The sequence below is a fragment of the Pongo abelii genome, chromosome 15, assembly GCF_028885655.2.
Source record: "Pongo abelii isolate AG06213 chromosome 15, NHGRI_mPonAbe1-v2.0_pri, whole genome shotgun sequence".
Classification (NCBI taxonomy): domain Eukaryota; kingdom Metazoa; phylum Chordata; class Mammalia; order Primates; family Hominidae; genus Pongo; species Pongo abelii.
The window spans coordinates 77770227-77792888 of NC_072000.2; the positions used below are offsets into that span (position 1 = coordinate 77770227).

General features: G+C 46.2%; 1 protein-coding gene across 3 annotated transcripts in view; it reads right to left on the minus strand.

Moving 5' to 3' along the window:
- The window catches only part of HEATR4 (HEAT repeat containing 4), a 58963-nt gene that overhangs the window by 32349 nt on the left and 3952 nt on the right, over positions 1 to 22662 (minus strand). The window contains exons 1-6 of one of the 3 annotated variants that reach the window (XM_024231979.3): positions 20903 to 21507; positions 12262 to 13214; positions 10842 to 11029; positions 9015 to 9155; positions 4494 to 4697; positions 2491 to 2634 (exon numbers count right to left, since the gene is read on the minus strand). In XM_024231979.3, coding sequence (XP_024087747.3) covers positions 2491 to 2634; positions 4494 to 4697; positions 9015 to 9155; positions 10842 to 11029; positions 12262 to 13142 — 1558 coding nt within the window. In that variant the 5' untranslated portion in view covers positions 13143 to 13214; positions 20903 to 21507. Of the gene's footprint in view, positions 1 to 2490; positions 2635 to 4493; positions 4698 to 9014; positions 9156 to 10841; positions 11030 to 12261; positions 13215 to 18977; positions 19100 to 20902; positions 21508 to 22662 lie in introns of those variants that run through there. The other 2 variants (XM_063715904.1, XM_063715905.1) reach the window with 2 other exon arrangements.

Below are 22662 nucleotides of genomic sequence, written 5' to 3' on the forward strand. Positions count from 1 at the left end.
TAGCCTCTTTGCTTTTCTCACACACAGCTTCCTTTCTACAGCCATGTGGCGGCCAACCTCAGTCCCAGTTGCAGTTGCTTAGTGCTATGTAATATAATTACAGTTTAGCTGAGCCCTTCAGATGGGCAGGATTTTATGCTCAAGGTGTTAAAGCCCACCTGTGTGCTGGTATGCCAATTCCCAGTCCTTTATCATCTGGCCTCTAAACAGCTATATTTAAGCTGAAGAAGAATGTTTCCAGCTAGGCTACAGTGAACTACATCATTAGTTTTAGTGATTAAAAGCAACCAATTTGCCCCATGAGCCTTTATATATAGATATAGATATAGATATAGATATAGATATGGCGAGAGAGAGAGAGAGAGAAATATTTATTTATTTATTTAATATTTTTTTTGAGACGGAGTCTTGCTCTGTCGCCTGGGCTGGAGTGCAGTGGTGTGATCTCTGCTCACTGCAAGCTCCACCTCCTGGGTTCACGCCATTCTCCTGCCTCAGCCTCCCGAGTAGCTGGGACTACAGGCGCCCAGCTAATTTTTTGTATTCTTAGTAGAGACAGGATTTCACCATGTTAGCCAGGATGGTCTCGATCTCCTGACCTTGTGATCCACCTGCCTCAGCCTCCCAAAGTGCTGGGATTACAGGCATGCGCCACCGCCCCCAGCCGAACGTTTATATTTGTAAGAACAATTATATTTAGGTAGTGCTTTACAATATAGTGTTTTCGCATTGATTATCTCATTATCTTTCAACCTTGGTTGAATTAGGCAAAGTAGGTATCATTGTAGAGCTCACTAGGGAGTCTTTTTCGGTTCAGCTAAACATTAAGGTTCATAAGACTGTCATGGGCCATGCATGGCACCAGAAGAATATGGGACAGGAGCATAGTTTGTCAACAGGGCAGCAGCATCAGGCATCCCTATTGGCTGGAGTTTTCTTGTTTTTGTTTTTGTTTTTTTTTGAGATAGAGTTTTTGCTCTGTTCCCAGGCTGGAGTGCAATGGCACAATCTTGGCTCACTGCACCCTCTGCTTCCTGGGTTCAGGCGATTCTTCTGCCTCAGCCTTCTGAGTATCTGGGACTACAGGCACCTGTCACCACGCCTGGCTAATTTTTGTATTTTTGGTAGAGATGAGGTTTTACCATGTTGGCCAGGCTGGTCTTGAACCCTTGACCTCAGGTGATCCACCCACCTTGGCCTTCCAAAGTGCTGGAATTACAAGCGTGAGCCACCGCGCCTGGCCTTGGCTGGAGTTCTTGAGGCTGCCTTGAGTATTCCACAGAGTCTTGGGGACAGCACAGGAGCATATTGTTTATTCACTGGGTGAATTTATGCTTTACAGGAACTAATATCTCTTACAAAACTCCATAGACACAATTCTAGGGTCCACAAAAGGCATGCCTATTATAAGTTACAGTATCCAGGGAGGCCTAAACTGTGGTGTCCCTATCAAGTATTTATATTTCACTTATAGCTCTTCTCAATCCCAATGTAATTTATCAAACAGGGTTTATATCATAACCAATGTTGCCTATAAAGATAGTTCTTATCAGGTTTTTAGGGGAACAGGTGAGCATTTAACGGAAGTTCAAATTCTCAAGTAGGAAGGGGAAAGGTTTGTTATCCCTTTGTCTACCACTAGTCTCATTTTATAGATAGGGAATTTGAAGCTCAGAGAGGTTAGCTGACTGCCCAAGGAGTGGCACAGCTGAGCCCGTGAATCATATTTTAAGATTTTGTCAGGTGCGGTGGCTCATGCCTGTAATCCCAGCACTTTGGGAGGCTGAGGTGGGTGGATCACTTGAAGTCAGGAGTTCAAGACCAGCCTGGCCAACATGGTGAAAACCCATCTCTACTAAATATACAAAAAAATGACCTGGGCATGGTGGCATATGCCTGTATGTAGTCCCAGCTACTCAGGAGACTAAGGCAGGAGAATTGCTTGAACCTGGGAGGTGGAGGTTGCAGTGAGCAGAGATCGCGCCACTGCACTCCAGCCTGGGTGACAGAGCAAGACTCTGTCTCAAAAATAAATAAATAAATAAATAAATAAAATAAAAAAGAATGGGATCTTGGCTGGGCACAGTGGCTCACGCCTGTTATCGCAGCAGTTTGGGAGGATAAGGTGGGAGGATTACTTGAGGCCAGGAGTTCAAGTTGGTGGTCAACATAGCAAGACACAGTCTCTACCAAAAAAAAAAAACAAAAACAGAAAAGAATGGGATCTTCAAGGTGGGAAATGTTAACTTCTCTGCAGGCCACTGAGCAAACAAAAGTTGATGAAATGTAGTTCAAAAATTACTAGATTAGAAGTCTGGAATTTTAATCTCGTCTCTGTTGCTGATAATCATGTATATATAGGCCAGTCTCTAAGTCTTGGTTTCCACATTTGTAAATGATCTCAGATAAGCCCTGGGTCCCTACCAATTCAGATGTTCCATGGCTTTATGAGTTGCTTATGTTCTCAAGCAGTTCAGCTTTGGCTCTCACCTGAGTCTCTCTGGCTGGTGGCAATCCGGGGCCGTTCCAAAGCAGCTGTGGCACATGTGGTGATAGCTTTGATCCGAACATCATCATGCAGGTCTCCCAAGCTCCGAAGCAGGTTCTCTACTGTCTCATGGTGCCACTCTATGACTGAGCCGCAGTGAGGAAATGAAAAGAGAACCACCTGGTTAGGGTTAGATATTGTGCTGCAGGCAGGTGACGAGAAGTCCGCCCTTCACCCAGAATAATTCAAGCAAAACATTAGCTCAGAAGAATAAAGGACCCAGAGATGGGGTCTTTAGGGAGTTATTTCTCTGATGATCCATGTACCCTCTCAAGTAAGTTCCCAGACAAAACTTCTCCCAGCCCCATCGTATCTGTCTCTCTTTCCTTAAATCACTTTTTGTTGTAACCATCTGGGAAATAAAAGTGACAATAAAACAAAGTAGTTAAGAGTACTTTGTTTTCAGACATACCTGGTTTGGGATCACAGTTATTAGCTGTGTGACTGTGGATAAGTTACTTAACCCTGAGCCTGAGATTTCTTATTTGTAATACAGGCATAATACTAGAACCCACATATTGAGTTATTCTTAGTGTTAAATGAGTTAACTAGACAAAGTGTTTAGCAAAATGCCTGGCAAGATAATGAAGGTTCAATAAATGTTAATTATTGTGGTTTTCATTAGGTTCTTTGTCTTTGAGGTCACTTCTATTTGGCTTTCAACATCTTCCTCATTTTAGTTGCTAACTACTCTTTTGGCAGGTATCAGACTTTTATTTCAAAGCTCCTACTATCTGTAGGTGCTTCCTTCAGTCTCTTTTGTTGTTTATCTGATTCAGTTTACCTAATGGATTGCCTCTCTTTTTCCTGCACTAACTAAGCTTGTCTATCATGTTCTGAAAGCCAGCAGCTATTGAGTTCTCAAATACCATAGCTTTCAGCAGTCCTTGCCAGGCCATTACTTTGTCCCAGGCGCTCAGACTTCTACTCTCCTATCTTTGAAGGCAAAGTAGGTGTAGGATAGCCCCAACTCTACGAATGAATTTTGGAGAGGGGTTGCTGATACCACAGTCAACTATGACATGGACAGTGGTTGGACAGCATATTTTGTTCTTCCCTTCATGCATCATTTGCTGAGCATAAAGTTTGGAAATCAATAAGGTAGGGTCACCTGGGTGCAGTGGCTTATGCTTGTAATCCCAGCACTTTGGGAGGCCAAGACGGGGAGATCACCTGAAGTCAGAAGTTCGAGACCAGCCTGGCCAACATGGTGAAACCCTGTCTCTACGAAAAACACAAAAATTAGCCAGACATTGTGGCACATGCCTGTAGTCCCAGCTACTCAGGAGGCTGAGGTAGGAGAATTGCTTGAACCTGGGAGGTAGAGGTTGCAGTGAGCCAAAATCAAGTGCCATTGCACTCCAGCCTGGGCAGCAGAGTGAAATTCCATCTCAGAAAAAAAAAGGTCTGGCGCGGTGGCCAAGGCGGGCAGATCACCTGAGGTCAGGAGTTTGAGACCAGTCTGGCCAACATGGTGAAACCCCATCTCTACCAAAAATACAAAAAGTTAACCAAATGTGGTGGCAGGTGCCTGTAATCCTAGCTACTCAGGAGGCTGAGGCAGGAGAATCACTTGAAACCAGGAAGCAGAGGTTGCAGTAAGCTGAGATCCCACCATTGCACTCCAGCCGAGGCAACAAGAGTGAAACTACGTCTCAAAAAAAAAAAGATAAGGTCCCTGCCTCTGAAGAGTCTGCAGTGTAATAATGAGTTTCCACAAATTACTGAAGTAATACCCACCCATGCAAAAAGCACCCAGATATATGTCAACTGAAGTTCATCTAACACCCAATGTGTGAAAGGCTCTTGTCTAGCCTTAATGAGGCAACCAGATTTTTACATTTCACAAAGGAGGGATGGATTTTTCAAAGACTGAGAAAGCCTAGTCCCAGATGAGAACCACTTCTCACAAACGTACAGTATCACAGGACCTCCCTTCACTCACTCAGAGCCCAGGCAGTCTTCCATTCCTTCAGCATCCTCCGCAGGACCACCAGTTCCCAGGTCACATCCTCCTGCAGTGATTTTACCTGCTTCTTCAATCTCCTGGTCTTAATAGGCACATCCTTCTCACCCACCTGCAGCAGCATATCCTTGGCGGGGGTGGGCAAAGCAGTCCAGCGCAGGGCTCCTTGCACGGGTCTGTAAGCTGTGCAGCGTGGTAGTGTGAGGTCTTTTCATCACCCCACTGCCTTAGGCCCTGCCACACAGTGGCCCCAGCTTGCATCCCATTCCTATTCCTAATACCAAAGCAAAACAAAACCCTCAAGAGTGAATTTCCCCATGATTAGGGAACTGAGTACAAGTACACAGGGAATTATGGAAAGTCCTGACTACAGACATGGTAAGCCATGATGATGATGGGGGCGAGAGATTTGTGGGGGGAAATTGAGATATCTACAAACCTTTCTGTAAGTTTAAAGGTTATCTTTAGGAACCTAAATCTTTAGGAACATAAATATGTTTATACGTAACGAGATTTGCTCATAAAATTCAATATTTGATACGTTGCAATTTAGTGTCATTGGCCATTATTTCTAAAGTATTAAGTTTTCCTTTTAATGTTTTTAATTTGGGGAGAGCAATAGTGCTATAAGCTGTGAAATTTTAAAGATTTTAACATCTCTGAGTTTTTCCTCATGACAACAGAAATTTGAGAACAGAAGAAACCATAAATATTAGATATAGTTAGAAAAGCTATAGTTGGCCGGGTGCGGTGGCTCATGCCTGTAATCCCAGTACTTTGGGAGGCCGAGGCAAGCAGATCACGAGGTCAGGAGATCGAGACCATCCTGGCTAACACGGCGAAAACCCCGTATCTACTAAAATACAAAAAATTAGCCGGGCATGGTGGCATGTGCTTGTAGTCTCAGCTACTGAGAGGCTGAGGCAGGAGAATCACTTGAACCTGAGAGGTGGAGGTTGCAGTGAGCCGAGATTGCGCCACTGCATTCCAGCCTGGACGACAGAGTGAGACTCTGTTCTCAAAAAAAAAAAAAAAAAAAAAAAAAAAAAAGCTATAGTTATATTTTCTGAACTTAATGTTTTTCATGGTGTCAAATTTAGAAAGCCTCTTTCTCAGTAAAAAAGCTGTGTGGAGAAGGGGAAGGGAAAATGATAAAAACATTTCCAGATGTACTAATTCATTATTCACACTGCCTATTAGTCTCATGTTCTAATCAGTCGCTATCAGCCATTTCTGTTTTTTTCCAAGATTTCATTCCAACTCTTAACACCTTTAGATTTGCTCTGAATCAATTCTTTCCTTTGAGCAAGGAAGACATAACATTTCTTTCTTCTAATGTAAAAAGAGTCCTGTGAGGCGGGGTGCAGTGGCTCATGCCTGTAATCCCAGCACTTTGGGAGGCCAAAGCGGGTGGATCACTTGAGGTCACAAGTCCGAGACCAGCCTGACCAACATGGTGAAACCCCGTCTCTACTAAAAATACAAAAATTTGCCAGGCATGGTGGTGGGCGCCTGTAATCCCAGCTACTTGGGATGCTGAAGCAGAAGAATCACTTGAACTGGGGAGGCGGAGGTTGCAGTGAGCTGAGATCGCGCTCCAACCTGGGTGACATAGGGAGACTCCATCTCAAAAAAAAAAAAAAAAAAAAAAAAAAGAGTCTTGTGAGACTCCAGGGCAGTTTAGCGAAGATGCCCATACAATGCATCTCCTCCAAATGGTCCCCACCAGCTTGGACGTGCTGGGGGACTCAGCCACTCTGCTTGAGGCCTCCCTCCTTTGTGGGGTAGGGTGTGTGCAACTAGGAGCTGTGGAACCACCTCTGACAGGCCAGCTCACACTTTGCCATGTGACGCTCCCCGACTTCTCTCAGCCGATTTGAAATCCCTCCTGAAGAGATGAGAAGTAGCTGAATTAACCCCAGTTCTCCTATATCCCTCTCCTCAAGGAGTTAAAATGGATTTGTGATGAGCAAGTCTTAGATCTCTGATATTTAACCTCATAGGAATAAAAAATACAACTGCCAAATTTTACTTTAGTTCCAGTCCTTTGGGTTGTAACTGGATAGAAACACATCCACTAGCTACCTTCCACATCAACAGTCATCTAAAGCCGGGGTCCCTAACCCCCAGGCCATGGGCCTATACCAGTTCATGGCCTGTTAGGAACCGGGCCACCACAACAGGAGGTGAGCAGTGGGTGGGCAAGCATTGCCGCTGAGCTCTGCCTCCTGTCAGATCAGCAGTGGCATTAGAGTCACATAGCATGAACCTTATTGTGAACTGCACATGTGAGGGATCTAGGTTGTGCACCCTTTATGATAATCTAATGCCTGATGATCTGAGGTGGAACCATTTCATCCTCAAACCATCCCCACCCTGCTGGTCTGTGGAAAAATTATCTTCCACGAAACCGGTCCCTGGTGCCAAAAAGATTGAGGACTGCTGATCTAAAGGGAGCACACAAAGTAATGACTCTTGGCAGGGTACAGTGGCTCATGCCTATAATCCCAGCACTTTGTTTGGGAGGCTGAGGTGGGAGGATCCCTTGTGGCCAGGAGTTCGAGACCAGTCTGGGCAACATAGTGAGACCCTATCTCTAAAAAAGTTAAAAATAAGCTGGGTGTGGGGTGCGCACCTGTGGCCCTGATCCTCCTGCATCAGCTTCGCGAGTGGCTGGGACTGCAGGTGCGTGCCACCACGCCCAACTAATTTTTGTATTTTTTTGTAGAGACGGGGTCTCACCTTGTTGCCTAGACTCGTCTGAAACTGCTAGGCTCAAGCGATCTGTCTGCCTCATCAAATTGTATGGTTTAACAGGAATAATCTTATAGTATGTAAATTCAAGCTCAATAAAGCTGTTATTGGAAAAGAATCCTCTGGCTGGGAGAGTGGCTCATGCCTGTAGTTCCAACACTTTGGGAGTCTGAAGAGGGTGCATCACTTGAGCCCAGAAGTTTGAGACCAGCCTGGGCAACACAGCGAGACCTTGTCTTTACAAAAATTAGCTGGGTATAGTGGTGTGCACCTGTAGTTCCAGCTACTCGGGAGAGTGAGGTGGAAGGATTGCTTGAGCTCAGGAAGGTAAAGGCTGCAGTGAGCCATGATTGTACCACTGTGCTCAGCCTGGGAAACAGAGTGAGACCCTGTCAAAAAAAAAAAAAAGAGAAGAAAAGAGGGAGAGGGAAGGGGAGCGGGAGGGGGAAAGAGAGGAGAGGAGAGGGAGACAGGAAGGAAGGAAAGGGAGAAAGGAAGGAAAAAAAGGAAGGGAGGAAGGAGAAAAAAAGCCTGGGCACAGTGGCTCACGCCTGTAATCCTAGCACTTTGGGAGGCCGAGGTGGACAGATCATGAGGTCAAGAGATCGAGACCATCCTGGCCAACATGGTGAACCCCGTCTCTACTAAAAATACAAAAATTAGCTGGGCGTGGTGGCGCATGCCTGTAGTCGCAGCTACTCATGAGGCTGAGGCAGGAGAATCACTTGAACCCAGTAGGCGGAGATTGCAGTGAGCCGAGATCACGCCACTGCACTCCAGCCTGGGCGACGGAGCGAGATTTTGTCTCAAAAACAAACAAAGCCAGGTTGTGTGGAAATCCTGTGGCTGTCCACAGCTCTCTGGCGGGTGCCTCCACAGCAGGCACAGAATGTGCCTGTGCCTCCAAGGGTAGACTGAGCCCAGGGAAGGACTTCTTGCCAAGTGGATGCAAAGCCACAGCTAGCAGGCCAGGCAACCCTGTCAGCCAGGTGTGGGGGCATGCAACTGTGATTCCAGCTACCCTGGAGGCTGAGGCAGGGGAATTGCTTGAACCAGGAAGATAGAGGTTGCAGTGAGTAGAGATCACGCCACTGTACTCCAGCCTGGGTGACAGAGCAAGACTCTGTCTCCAAAAAAAGAAAAAAAAAAAGGAATGGGTGGCAACTGCTGTTAGTTTCTGCACACCACTGGGCCCATCTGAACAGTAATCCTACAAAGAGTCATGGGAAATAGAGTCTTGTGGAAGATGTGCACATTTTGTTTCATAAGCTAATTTCTTGGCCACTTTCTTTCCCTCTTTGTCTTACAGAGTGAAGAATGATGAACTTGTGAAAGTTCAGGTATGGGTGGGCTGAGTGTCGAGTGGGAGGGTAGAGCCAGCCCAAGGGAAAAGGGCAGAATGCTGGGTCAAGAGTTTGATGCACTTTCCCTGTTAGGTGCACTTTCCCTGTTAGCATTGAGATAGGAGCTGCCTTATTGGTAACTATTGGCCCTAAACCACTTGGTTATACCTAAGTTATATCAGATCTCAACTGATTGTATGTTCCTGTGAGGCTCTTCCTAGTTACAGTTAGTATTTTATAATTTTGTGAGATTATTTTTAGTACGTAGAAAGCCGATTGCCTAGATGCTAATGGTGCTTCAGCCCATGAACTGGGAGCTCTAGCACATGAATAGTGGGTAATGATGGGAAGTAGCCACATTCCCGTTATTAACCCCTGCCTTCCCTGTTAGCTTCCTGCTTACGTGCTTCAGGAATTGCCTGGGCACTCCACTTTTCTGGAGTTTCAGGGAAGACCTTAGATAGCTGCTTGTTGTACCGATTTAGGTTTTCCAGGACAATCTGGTCTCTCTTTGCACCAATCTGGTGGATGATCTGGACTTCATCTGTGAACAGACAAAGAAACAATGAGTCCCCTATAACCTCCCTCTTTCCTTTCTCCCTGGGTTCCCAATCACCAGGATCAGACCCAACTTCCTTTTGCCCTAATCTAAGCCCCTAGGATCCATGACTGCTATACTCTGGGGCATCCCTTGAAGGTGAGCATTGCTTAGAAATATCACAGCGATAAATCACTATAGTGTCTGTGGGGAAAAAAACAACAAAAAAGAAATGTCATAGCTAGTCACCTCATTAGAGGCCTGGGAGCCAAGGATGGTGCTTTCCTTCCTAAGGCAGAACCTATGGCCGGGTGTGGTGGCTCGCACCTGTAATCTCAGCACTTTGGGAGGCCGAGGTGGGTGGATCACATGGTCAGGAGTTTGAGACCAGCCTAGGCAACATTGTAAGACCCCCGTCTCTACAAAAAATACAAAAATTAGCTGGGTACAGCTACTCGGGAGGCTGAGGCAAGAGAATCAATTGAGCCTGGGAGGTGGAGGTTGCAGTGAAGATAGCACCACTGCACTCCAGCCTAGGCAATGGGAGTGAAACCGTTTCAAAAATAAGAAAAGAACCGGCTGGGCACCATGGCTCACGCCTGTAATCCTAGCACTTTGGGACGCTGAGGAGGGCGGATCACAAGGTCAAGAGATTGTGACCATCCTGGCCAACATGGTGAAACCCTGTCTCTACTAGAAATACAAAAATTAGCTGGGCGGGGTGACGCGCGCCTATAATCTCAGCTACTTGGGAGGTGGAGGCGGAGGTTGCAGTGAGCCAAGATCGTGTCACTGCACTCCAGCCTGGCGACAGAGCAAGACTCCGTCTCAAAAGAAAAGAAAACAAAAGAAAAGAACCTATGTAACCACTTAGAGGCCTTATCCCTTATAAAAAGCTAGATACTAAAAAAGAGGCACCTAATTAATCCCATCAGTCATGAATACCTTAGAGTAATTTTGTTAAACACTTTGAGAAGACTTTCAGCTGCAGCAGTTTAGGAAAAAGATGGGGCTTGGGAAGAAGAAACAGCTTGGAACACGAAGACCTAGATCGAGTATCCTGGAAGCCCAGGCATCTAAGGGACAGCAGTAGGGACGGGGAAGGTGGCGAACATTTACTGAACACCTTAAACAGACATTGGGCAAGAAGCATTACATATGCTTTCTCATCTACTCTACTCAAAGTACATTTTTGTTAACATCACTTCACAAATAAGGTGCTTGTGGCTCAGAGGAATTATATAATTTACTGAAGGTTACTAAAAAAATACTGAGCCAGGATTTAAACCCAAATGTGCCTGACTCCAAAGCTCTGATTTTTTCCCACATAGCACCTTGGTGGGAGACTATCTCGAAGTGGGAGAATATCTCAAAGTGAGAGAAGGGAGAAGGGTGGACAGACAAGAGATGGATTGTTCCCAAAGTCTTGCCTACTTTACAGTTCCACCCTTCATTGCCTCTTTAGTAAGATGCAGGGATAGAGAAAGCGGGGAGAGAGCAGTTGCCTCCCTATTAGTTATCACTCCCCGACCCGACTCCTGTGCTAGTGTGGGTGCTGGGTCATGAACATGAAAACCTGGGTCATCCAGGGCCTCTTCTCCATACCCACAACTGTTTCCAGCCCCCAGTGATCTTCCACCTCCCTGGCCCATGTCCCCCTGTGCCCCTACCACAGGGGCACAGCTCTATTACCAAAGTAAATCTCCTGTTCAAAGGTGTTGTCTGTGGAGTAGGCAAACTTTCCAGCTCGGGGAGTCACCTGGCGAAAGTAGCTCTGGGTTTGGGGCTGGGAGAGGCTCGTCTTTTCATGGATATCCTCAGTGGTCTTGTGGCCAGGCATGATTTCAACTGTCTCTGCTTGTTGGAAGTAACTGGGCAATCTTGGCAGGGGTGAGAAAGGAGGGAAAAGGGGAAAAGAGTAGGAGGTGGATCCCCCTTTCCATTAAATCCACAGCTCGTTCCTTTTCCTCTTTAAGCTCAGCTCCTATACACGTGAGCATTGCAGAACACCAATGTTTAACTTTTAGCCTTGTCCCCATGGTGCCAGTTGAATGTGGAGCTGCCAGAAGGGCCTGTCTACAGCTGTCCTGCCTGGCTACTGAAGGATCCATGCCTTCTGCAGCCACCAAGCAGCAGGGCAGAGCGGCGGTGCTCCAGCATAACCCTTTTTTAACATTCGTACCCTTAAAGGCGGCATGGCCTTGGGGAAGGGATCCCACCTCCTTCGTCATCTCACTCTGTCTATTCTGTGTGTGGTTATTTAATGTCCATCCACCTGGTGATGGACAGGCTGTGAGCTCCTTAAAGGTACATATCTGTGTCTGTTGCTTTTACATTGTATTCCCAGCACTTTGCAGAGTACCTGGAAAGTAGCAAGAACGTAATTTATATTTGTCTAATAAATGAATAAATAAAAGGATTTCCACTGATTTTTAGTTCACTCTTGGAAATCAGGGATAGTGTAATAGCTCCAGTCTTCCCTCTAGCTAAAAATGAGATGGAAGCAATCTAAGAAACATGTAGTCATCTTCTTCTCTCAGGTTGTCTGGTTCTCTGTCCTGCAGCTAGTCAGTTTTTGAGTCAGTGACACACTGGTTCCTTATTCAGAGTGAGGCAGGACCAAACCTCAGTGCTATGAGGTTCCTGCCTTCCTCACTCCACCAAGGATACATTTCTGGGAGCACCTGGCTGGTAACTACACCAGCAGTCTGATGGCAAAGTCTGCTGGAGAAGGTTGAGAACCAATCCCTTTAAGAGCAGTGGTTCCCAGCTGGGAATGACTTTGTCCCTCTTGGAGACATTTGGCAGTGTCTGAGACATCTTTGGTTGTCACAGCTAGGAGGTTGTGCTCTGGTGGGTATGAGCCAGGGATGCTGCTATCATTCCATAATGAACAGGGCAGCTCCCACAACAAAAATTATCCAACCCAGAACGTCAGCAGTGCAGATTGAGAAAACTTACTTTGCAGAGCTCTCAGAGAGCAGGCCGGTGGTGGAGAACATAAAGTTGATGGGAGAGTGCATTCCAAAATCGGGAGTGTGAGTCCACCTGGGAGTCCCTAAAGGGGAGTCAGGGATTATCAAAGGTACACTTGAGGCCCTGGTCAGTATACCTGTAGTAAACGGGAAGCAGCAGTTCTGGCTTCTTCTTTTCCTGTGGGGGCAGGATGACACTTTGATCCTCAAACTCTGCTGTCTCTTCTGCCTCCAGCTGTTTCAGGAGCTCCAGGTCACTGGCAGAGGTAAGTTCATCACGGATGTGACTCCAGTCGTACTGCTGGCGCAGGAAGCTCTGCCACTTGTTGGGGGATGCCCCAGGCCTTTGAGGATGCTTGTTCTGGATCCATCGGGCTGTGCGCTTGTTCAGCTTTTCCAGCACAGTGGCCTCCCACGCTCTGGCCTCCTTCTCAGGAGGCAGAAGCCAGGCTTCTCTTTCCTCGAGGTTCACATCTGGAGAAGGTGGCCGACCCAGCATATCTGGATGCATGCAGGGATGACGGATGAGAGGGCGGGGTGCTTCCTGGATGGTGCTGGCTGGCTTTGATTTCTTCAGCTTCTTTTCGGGATTGGCAGAGCTTTCTGTCTTCACAGCCAGGGAGGTGTCTCCTGTTAAGGGACTTGAGGAACCCAGGAACTTGAAGCTAACAGGTTTCTGAGGCCGGGCCTTCCTGATTCGGGGAGTATGGATGATGTCATTGGTATTGTAGAGGTGGTCAAAGCTGTACTGGCTATAAGGAATGCCGGGCAGTCCTCGCTGCCACACCACCTCCTGAGAGAAGGTAAGGTTTGCAGCAGCCATTTTCAAATATTGGCTCTTGCGGTGTAGACAGTACTGTGAGCTGAAGAAGACCGTAGGCACACTGGAGACAGAGGCACACTCCTCCTTGCCTTTCAGTTTTGAGTAGTTTAAAATCATGCCCCATCCCAACCGTGGGGGCAGTGACTGATAGAAGCAATGGGGGAGAAAGGTCTTTTCCTTCTGGGTCCTGGTCATACTGCGTCCCAGCAAATGCTTCCTTCCACACTGCCTGGCCTAGAGGCAAGGCCTGGAGATGAGACCTGGCACCTGTTAAGGGAATGGCAGGAACTGATGAGAACTCTAGAGCAGCAGAAATTGGTAGCCCATAGCAGTTCAGAAAGAGAATAACTTGAAAAACAGATGGAAAGGGGGTGGGGAAAAGCCACGTGAGTTAGAAGAACAAAAGAAGAAAATGGTGCAACATCCTAAATATTTCATGTATCAGGCCCTTGTTTCTGGTTCTTACGCTTGTTCCCAAAGCTCAGACCCTCATCTCCTTGTGAGGGATGACTGCTTTTCAGCAGTATCCCATGCTTCCAGTTTGTCTTTAAATGTTGCTTTCTTTCGTTCAAAAGGCTTATAGCGTGAAGTTCAGACTATTCAGCATGGCATTCAGGGTTCTCCATGACTTTGGCCTCAGTTTATGACTTTGTCCTGGCATGTAACCTCTGCTTGAGCCAGTCCAGTCTCCTGGCTGTTCTCTGAGTATCCTCTCTCCACCTAATGAAGCTTCCTTCTGTGTCCTCTACATGAAATGGCCTTTCATACTTGACACAAATTGTATCCAATTTCCAGGCCCAGCTCAATTTGTGCTGCTCCATAACTCTTTCTTGACCTTTCCAGGCTACCAGGTCATACCCAAGTTTATAAATTCCTCCTGGTCTGTACCACTTACTTTAACTGTTAATCCTATGACACCTCGCATTGTTAAATATTTGAGACTAAATATTTGAGACTATAATTCCATTGCCCAGTGACCATGACTCCCGTCTCTTCTTTCAGAGTCATCCAGCACACCTATTGCTACATAGTTTTTATTGTTAAAATATTTAATAGCTGTAGGCCGGGCACAGTGGCTCACGCCTGTAATCCCAGCACTTTGGGAGGCTGAGGTGGGTAGGTCACCTGAGGTCTGGAGTTTGAGACCAGCCTGGCCAACACGGTGAAATCCCATCTCTACTAAAAATACAAAAAATTAGCCGGGCGTGGTGGCATGTGCCTGTAATCCCAGCTACTTGGGAGACTGAGGCAGGAGAATCGCTTGAACCTAGGGCGGGGGAGATTGCAGTGAGCCAAGATCATGCCATTGCACACCAGCCTGGGCAACAAGAGCGAAACTCCGTCTCAAAAAAAAAAAAAAAAAATATATATATATATATATATAAATAGCTGTAATGTATTTTATCAAATAGGTAAATGGGTTTGGTTCTTCATGAATTATTGGATGGGTTGTTTCTATATTTTAGCTAGCATGGCAAACACTGTAGATAACAAATGCTTAAATTTAATGTTAGTTTAGTTTTGTTTTGTTTTCCTTTTGAAGTATTCCCTTGGCCTAATAATGATAGTTTTGGAATAATCTTGCTGAGGGTTTTACGTAGGGAAGATATTATGATCTTCATTCCCTATTTTAAGAAGCTGAGGTTCAGAGAGGTAGGTAAATTGCTTCAGATCACATAGCCCGTAAGCAGAGGAGTCAGGTTTCAAACCTAGCCTACTAGATCACAACTCTGGAGCACTTAACCTCCGTGCCACACTGGCCTTGGCCCAAGCACCACTCCCTACCACTCACTTTGTTGGCCTTGCCTCTCCAAGGAGCAGGTAGGCCTCCTTATGTGTAAGGATGAAGGAAAGACCATTATTCCATATCTTTCTATCCTGCTAGTGTCAACTCCTGCCCTGCGTCCAAGGTGCCCGTGCAGACCAGATCTGACTTGTTTCTCTTTCCTCCTTAACACCCAGCACATAGCCTCTCTCCCTAGGGCATGATTTCTCTTACTGTCTTCCATGTGTAAAAGTGACCATATTGTATTTCTTTGTGTTAAGGGCAAATTCTTTTTTTGTGCGTTTTTTTTCTTTTGTTTTTTTGAGACAGGGTCTTGTTCTGTCACCCAGGCTGGAGTGCAGCACTGGCACGATCATAGCTCACTGCAGCCTCAACCTCCTGGGCCCAAGTAATCCTCCTACTTCAGCCTCCCGCGTAGCTGGGACTACAGGTGCATGCGCCACCACACCCAGCTATCTGTTTTTTATTTTTAATAGAGATGGGGTCTCACTATGTTGCCCAGGCTGGTCTCAAACTCCTGGGGTCAACAATCTGCCTGCCTCGGCCTCTCAAAGCGTTGGGATTACAGGTGTGAGCTACAGCATTCAGCAAAGGCTCAACTTTCATCTAGATGCTATTAGGCCAGAATCAATAACCTCCCTCAAATTAGGTGACACATGATTAATATGCTATCACTCCAGGACTTTTTGCACATAAGGCTAAATGTAATTGCTTCATCTCTTCACAACCATGAAGGCAACGTCTTCATGAAGGCAAGTTAAGAGAAAGAGGGTGGTCACAAGATGATGTTTTCTCCTGAAACAGTGGCTACTCCCACTGGCTGAAAATGGAAAGGCTGGAGCAAGATGGCCAAACAGACCCCTCCAGCGATTGTCTCCATGCAGGAACACCAAACTGAACAACTGTCCCCGCAAGAAAAGCACCTTTAGGCCGGATGCGGTGGCTTACGTCTGTAATCCCAGAACTTTGGGAGGCTAAGGTGGGCGAATCACTTGAAGTCAAGAGTTCAAGACTGGCCTGGCCAACGTGGAGAAACCCCATCTCTACTAAAAATACAAAAATTAGCTGGGCGTGGTGGTGGGGGCCTATAATCCCAGCTACTTGGGAGGCTGAGGCAGGAGAATCGCTTAAACCTGGGAAGCAGAGGTTGCAGTGAGATGAAATGGTGCCACTGCGCTCCAGCCTGGGTGACAGAGTGAGACTCCTTATTTTAAAAAAAAAAGCATCTTCATAAGAAACAAAAAATCAGGTGAGTGATCACAGTACCTGGTTTTCACATCGTATCAAGAAAAGAGGCACTGAAGAGGGTGGGAAGGACGGTCCTGCATCGCCTATACCCCCATCCCTCGCCCCTGGCACAACAGCTTGGAGACAGAATCTGTGCATGTGAGGGAGGGAGAGGAGTGTGGGATTTTGCATTGGAACTCACTGCTGCCCTGTCACAGCACAGCACTACACTGAGCAGAATTCTGCTGGCACCCACAGAGGACGCATTTAGATCAGCTCTGGGCCAGAGGAGAATCCTCAGGCAGAGTGGGACAGACCTGAGTCCCAGCTGGTTCTGCCACCAGCTGACCAAAGTGGCCTGGGGCCCTGAATACATATGAGTGACAGTCAGGTCACAAGGACTATATTCCTTAGGCAAACCCTGGAGATGCACTGGTCATGGAGGCAGCGGACTTTGGGTGTGGAAAGGAGAGGGAAGAGTACTCAAGTTGCCAGACAAAGTCCAGAAGACTTTGAGTAGTAACTCAGCCACAGGAAAATAAAGCACCAGGCAGAATCCTGAGGCTTCTGATTCCAGGCCTTTGCTCCTAAGCTACATTTCCAGACCTATCCTGCGCCAGAAGGGAATCTGCTGCTCTGATGGGTCAGATTTATCCTGGCAGGATTCCCCACCTGCTGACTAAAGTGCCCTTGGGCTTTGAGTAAATATCAGTGGTAGCTAAGCAGTTCTGGCCACAGGCCTTAGGCAGGATCCAATACTCTACTGGTCTGCAAAGCTTCAGGTGTGACCCAGTGCACTGCCATCTGTGGTGGCCACGGGAGTGCTTATGTTACCCCTCCCCCAACTCCAGGCAGCCCAGTAGGGAGAGAGATTCCTGACTGGGGGAAAGAGAAGAGAGAAAGTGAGAGATGTTGCCTGGGTAACCAGGGAATTCTCCCTTATCTTACCCAAGGCCACCAAGGATCCAGGAGTATCCAGGAATTGGCAACAGTTGCAGGGGTCATAGGCTTAGGGCACCCCCTGGTATACATCAGCTGCAGAGACCATAGGCTTAAGTCACAACACTTAATCCCCTTTGAATATATAGAAAGCCTTCTCAAGGAGGATAGGTACAAATAAGTCCAGACTGTAAAGATTGGAATAAATACCTAACTCTTCAATGTCCAGACATTGATGACCATCCGCAAGCATCAAGAACATCCAGGAAAACATTATTTCATCAAATGGACTAAATAAGGCACCAGTGACCAATCCAGGAGTGACAGAGATATGTTACCTTTCCAGACAGGGAATTCAAAATAGTAATCTTGAAGAAGCTCAAACTTCGAGATAACACAGAGAAGGAATTCAGAATTCTATCAGAAATTTCAAAAAGATTGAAATAACAAAAATCAAGCAGAAAGGCTGCTCTGCCTATGGAGTAGTCATTCTTTTGTTTCTTTACTTCTCTAATAAACTTGCTTTCACTTTGCAAAAAGAAAAAAAAATCAAGCATCACTTCTAGAGCTGAAAAATTAAGTTGACTAAAAAATGCATTGGAGTCTCTCAACAGCAGAATTGGTCAAGCAGAAGAAAGAACTGGTGAGCTTGAAGACGGGTTATATGAAAATACACAGTCAGGGCCGGGCAGGATGGCTCATGCCTGTAATCCCAGCAGTTTGGGAGGCCAAGGCGGGTGGATCACCTGAGGTCAGAGGTTCAAGACCAGCCCGGCCAACATGGCGAAACCCCATCTCTACTACAAATACAAAAAATTAGCCGGTCGTGGTGGCAGGTGCCTGTAATCCCAGCTACTTGGGAGGCTGAGGCAGGAGAGTTGCTTGAACCTGACAGGCAGAGGTTGCCACCGCACTCCAGCCTGGGTAACAAGAGTGAAACTCCATCTCAAAAAAAAAAAAAAAAAAAGGAGTGATTTAGGATGTCCCCAGATAAATGCCCTTTAGCCTGTGACATAAAGAATCTTTAGTTACAACGCAAACATCCCAGAAAGAATACCATATTATCATTATCAATTATTAGAAATTCTTAAGGAGGCTGTGTGCGGTGGCTCATGCCTGTAATCCCAACGCTTTGGGAGGCTGAGGTGGGCAGATCACCTGAGGTCAGGAGTTTGAGACCAGCCTGGCCAACATGGTGAAACCCCATCTCTACTAAAAATACAAAAAATTAGCCAGGCATGGTGGTGGGCACCCGTAATCCCAGCTACTCAGGAGGCTGAGGCAGAATCGCTTGAAGCTGGGAGGCGGAGGTTGCAGTGAACCAAAATCGTGCCACTGGACTCCAGCCTGGATGACAAGAGCGAAATTTCATCTCAAAAAAAAAAAAAAAAAAAAAAAAACTTAAGGAATAGTTATTATCTGATATGATGGCTTATTAAGAAGGAAGGGAACACATGATAGGTCTGTTTTGAAAAGGAATGGGGACAGAACAAAATATTACGAGGTCTGATCAAAAGAGGCTTGTTCTGGCTTGTCTTTGTCTGTCTTGGAGTCACGGGGCAGGTGTAAGGCCAAATTCTGCACTTCCCAGTCATGTTACCTTGGGCAAATAATTTAAAATTTGTAGTTTCCCAATCTGAAAATTGAGTCTGGTACCTGTTCTAATTTAGTGTTGATTGATATGAAGCTCAAAATTAGAAACGTGTGAAAGTTCTTTGCAAACTAAAATATATGTGTGAGGAATTGTTATTATTAGTTTAGAGGATGGACTGTTGTCCTTAGAAGGCAAGTCTCTGGGTCCTACAGTTAGATGCACTGGGCGCTTTGGGAAGAATTCAGGGGTATGGGGTACTCAGCAATTAAAAGAGAGGGTGCATAGAGAAGGAAGAAAGGACTTATTAATGGAGTTTGGAGGCTCCTTATTATCTAAACTTACACATTACGTGACCAGCATTATGAGGCAGCACCCCACTCCCAACAAATAGCCCTCTAGAACCAAAAGCAGAGTGGCAGGTCCTGGGTCCTTTTGTACACAGCATAAAAAATTAAGTCAATTGGCTGGGCGTGGTGGCTCATACCTGTAATCCCAACACTTTGGGAGGCTGAGGCATGTGGATCATCTGAGGTTAGGAGTTCGAGACCAGCTTGACCAACATGGTGAAACTCCGTCTCTACTAAAAATACAAAAAATTAGCCAGGCGTGGTGGCGCATGTCTGTAATCCCAGCTACTCGGGAGGCTGAGACAGGAGAACTACTTGAACCCAGGAGTTGGAGGTTGCAGTGAGCCAAGCTCGTGCCACTGCACTCCAGCCTGGGCAACAGAGTGAGACTCTGTCTCAAAAAAAAAAAAAAAAAAAAAAATTAAGTCAATCTGGCATAACTGCAGACCAGGCCCTGGAATGAGCAACCCACCAGCATTATCTGCATTTCTAGGAACTTGGGCTAGAAGGGTAGGAATGGGGTTGGAAGGGTTAGGCCACATGCCTCTAGTTAAAACCTGATGAACTTCCTAGATCCCCAACTGGAAAACGTAGGAGTTGGACTAAATTCCTCTCCTGCCTCTAATATTTTATGAATACAGAACTCAACTCAAAATGGGTAGTATCTCAGAGATTCCAAATTTAGTTCTACTTTTCTGTTTGCTTATCAGTCGCTTACCCTCACCCTCTGGTCTGATACCTTTATCCTGTACAAGTGGTCAAAGTAGGTTGAGTAACGTGTGCTAAAAGGAGTAATATCTTGCATTCTCAAAACAGAGGAAACTGCCTTGAAAGAAAAGACTAAAAAGCAATAAACCTTAGTATCAGTATCTTCTGAAAGCTTTAAAAGAATAATACTTTCATCTCTACCAACAGATTTGGATTCTGAAGTTCTGAGGTGGAGTCCAAGAGTGTGCAGTCAGCTTCTGGGGTAGTGTTTGTTAGATATAGTTTTTTTGTTTATTTATGTATGTTTAAGACAGGTCCTCACTCTGTCACCCAAGCTGGAGTGCGGTGGCACAGTCATGGCTCACTGCAGCCTTGCCTCCCAGGCTCAAGCAATCCTCCTGCCTCAGCGTCCCCAGTAGCTGGGACCACAGGTGCGCACCACCATGCCTGGCTAATGTTTTAAAACTGTTTTTAGTAGAGACAGGGTCTTACTATGTTGTCCAGGCTGGTTTCAAACTCCTGGACTCAAGCGATCTTCCTGCCTTGGCCCCCAGAAATGCTGGGACTGCGCCTGGAGTAGATATGGGTAACGAACCTTTTACATCAGACTCTTGTGTCCTACTCCCAGAATGTTGATTCAGTGGGCTGCAAGTGAGGCCTAGAAATCTGCATTTTCACAAGCTCTCAGGTTTAATACACATTACATTTAAAGAAAGCACAGCCCAAAGGGTGTCAGTGGGGTGTATGAAGGAAGCCTGGTTAGGGGGGAGAGTGGGATTAGGGAACAGCTGCTTAACCTGGCTTGTTTCAAATCCCCCTTTCTCCCTTTTTGCCCTCAAAAAGTTCCTCATTTTTTCCCCTCTACTTTCTAACTTCTCGCCATGCACTCACACAGCTATACAGCTATCTCCAGAGATTACTCTGGAAACTCTGCTATAAAGATGACCTGGTCTAATGCCTTGATTTGTTTTTTGTTTGTTTGTTTGTTTTTTTGAGACAGGGTCTCACTCTCCTGGAGTACAGTGGCACAATCATGGCTCACTGCAGCCTTGACCTCCTGGGCTCAAGCAATCCTCCCACATAGCTGGGAGTATAGGCACGTAGCACCACTCTCGGTTAAATTTTTTTTGTTGTTTTTTTGTAGAGATAGAGTCTCACTATGTTGCTCAGGCTGGTCTTGAACTCCTGGACTCAAACGATCCTCCCACCTTGGCCTCCCAAAATGCTGGGAATACAGGCATGAGCCACTGCACCAGGCCTAATGTCCTGATTTTATAAATCCCAAAACTGGGGCCCAGAGAGAAGAGACATCATTAAGATCACCATACTTGTTGGTATCTGAAGTAGTACTGACCCTTTTGACACCTAATCCAAAGTTTTTTCAGCTACCTCAGGTTGCCTCTCATCTTCCAGCTGACACCATCCAGCACCTTTCAGATACTGGCAAAGGAGCAGTGTTTCAAAATTACTTTCCAAATGGCCTCCTACAAGGCAGTCCTCAGAGAGAAGCAAGGTTCTGCATCTTAAGCCTTCCTTGGTTTCTTAGGTTCCAAAGCTGTTTCTATCAGTCTCCAAGCAACCAACTCTTTAGAATTCCATGAGTCTACTCAGAGAACTTGTGGGTTCAGTCGGGGGTATCTTCAACCATTTATTAAATTTCCTTTTTTGTAAACTGAGCTTCGAGAAATTGCATCTTATTTATTGATTATTTATTGAATGGTAGTTTCATGGAGTTTTTGGTCTTTTTTTTCTTTGAGAGGGAGTCTCACTCTGTCACCCAGGCTGGAGTGCAGTGGTGCGATCTCGGCTCACTGCAACCTCTGCCTCCCAGGTTCAAGCAATTCTGCCTCAGCTTCCCATTACAGGCCACACCACCATGCCCCACTAATTGTTGTACTTTTAGTAGAGACGGGGTTTCACCATATTGGCCAGGCTGTTCTCGAACTCCTGACTTCAAGTGATGCGCCTGCCTTGGCCTCCCAAAGTGCTGGGATTTGCAACTATGAGCCACCGCACCCAGCCTCTTGGTCATTCTTTGAAAAATAAACCTCAGCCAGGCGCGATGGCTGACACCTGTAATCCCAGCACCTTGGGAGGCTGAGGCAGGCGGATCACCTGAGGTCAGGAGTTAGAGACCAGCCTGACCAACATGGTGAAACCCCGTGTCTACTAAAAATAGAAAATTTAAAAAGAAAATCAGCTGGGCCTGGTGGCGCATGCCTGTAATCCCAGCTACTTAGGAGGCTGAGGCCAGAGAATCGCTTGGACCCAGGAAGCAGAGGTTGCAGTGAGCCAAGATCAGGCCATTGCACTCCAGCCTGAGCAACAAGAGTGAAGCGCAGTCTCAAAAAATAAAAATAAAAAACCTTCTAGATGTATGCAGCTCCATATTCTCCCACCACAGGGGTTTATAAATCCTGAGAAAGAAGCAAAGCAGGGAACACATGACCACATAGCTCTGGCAGGCGTCAGATTACCAGGCTGATAGAACAGATGGTAAAGTAGAAGCTGTCCGTTGACTTTTCCATTCCCTTTTCAGCTCCTCCGCTGCTACTTAATCTCCTTTGTCCACACAGTTCAATCCCATTTTCCCTGATCTCCAAATCTGGCTAGATTATTAGCCATTAACACTAGTTTTTACAAGGAGACTCTTCAATCTTGTATTTCCAGTAGTATAATTTCACATGTACAGAAATTCTTTAAGTCATAGAAGTCTTACAGATATAGAAATTCTGATCTTCAGGAGTCCTGTTGTGAAACAAACTAATTTATCCTGACAGCAGGAAAGATTTCCCGGCCTAAGGCTCTGTCTCGTTGACCCAGGTCATACTATTCAGGTGGTCCATCTCTTGGTTCCAGGCAAGACTGCTGCTGCTGATCAACCTGAATATGAACTTTAGCACTTGGGCTCAAGCTGCACTCAGACGGTTGGACCCCCATAAAAGAGCGAGAGGGTACGTTTTCTGGTATGAAAAGTAAAGACTAGGCCAGGCGCTGTGGCTCACGCCCATAATCCCAGCACTTTGGGAGGCTGAGGCGGGCGGATCATGAGGTCAGGAGATTAAAACCATCTTGGCTGACACTGTGAAACCCCATCTCTACTAAAAATACAAA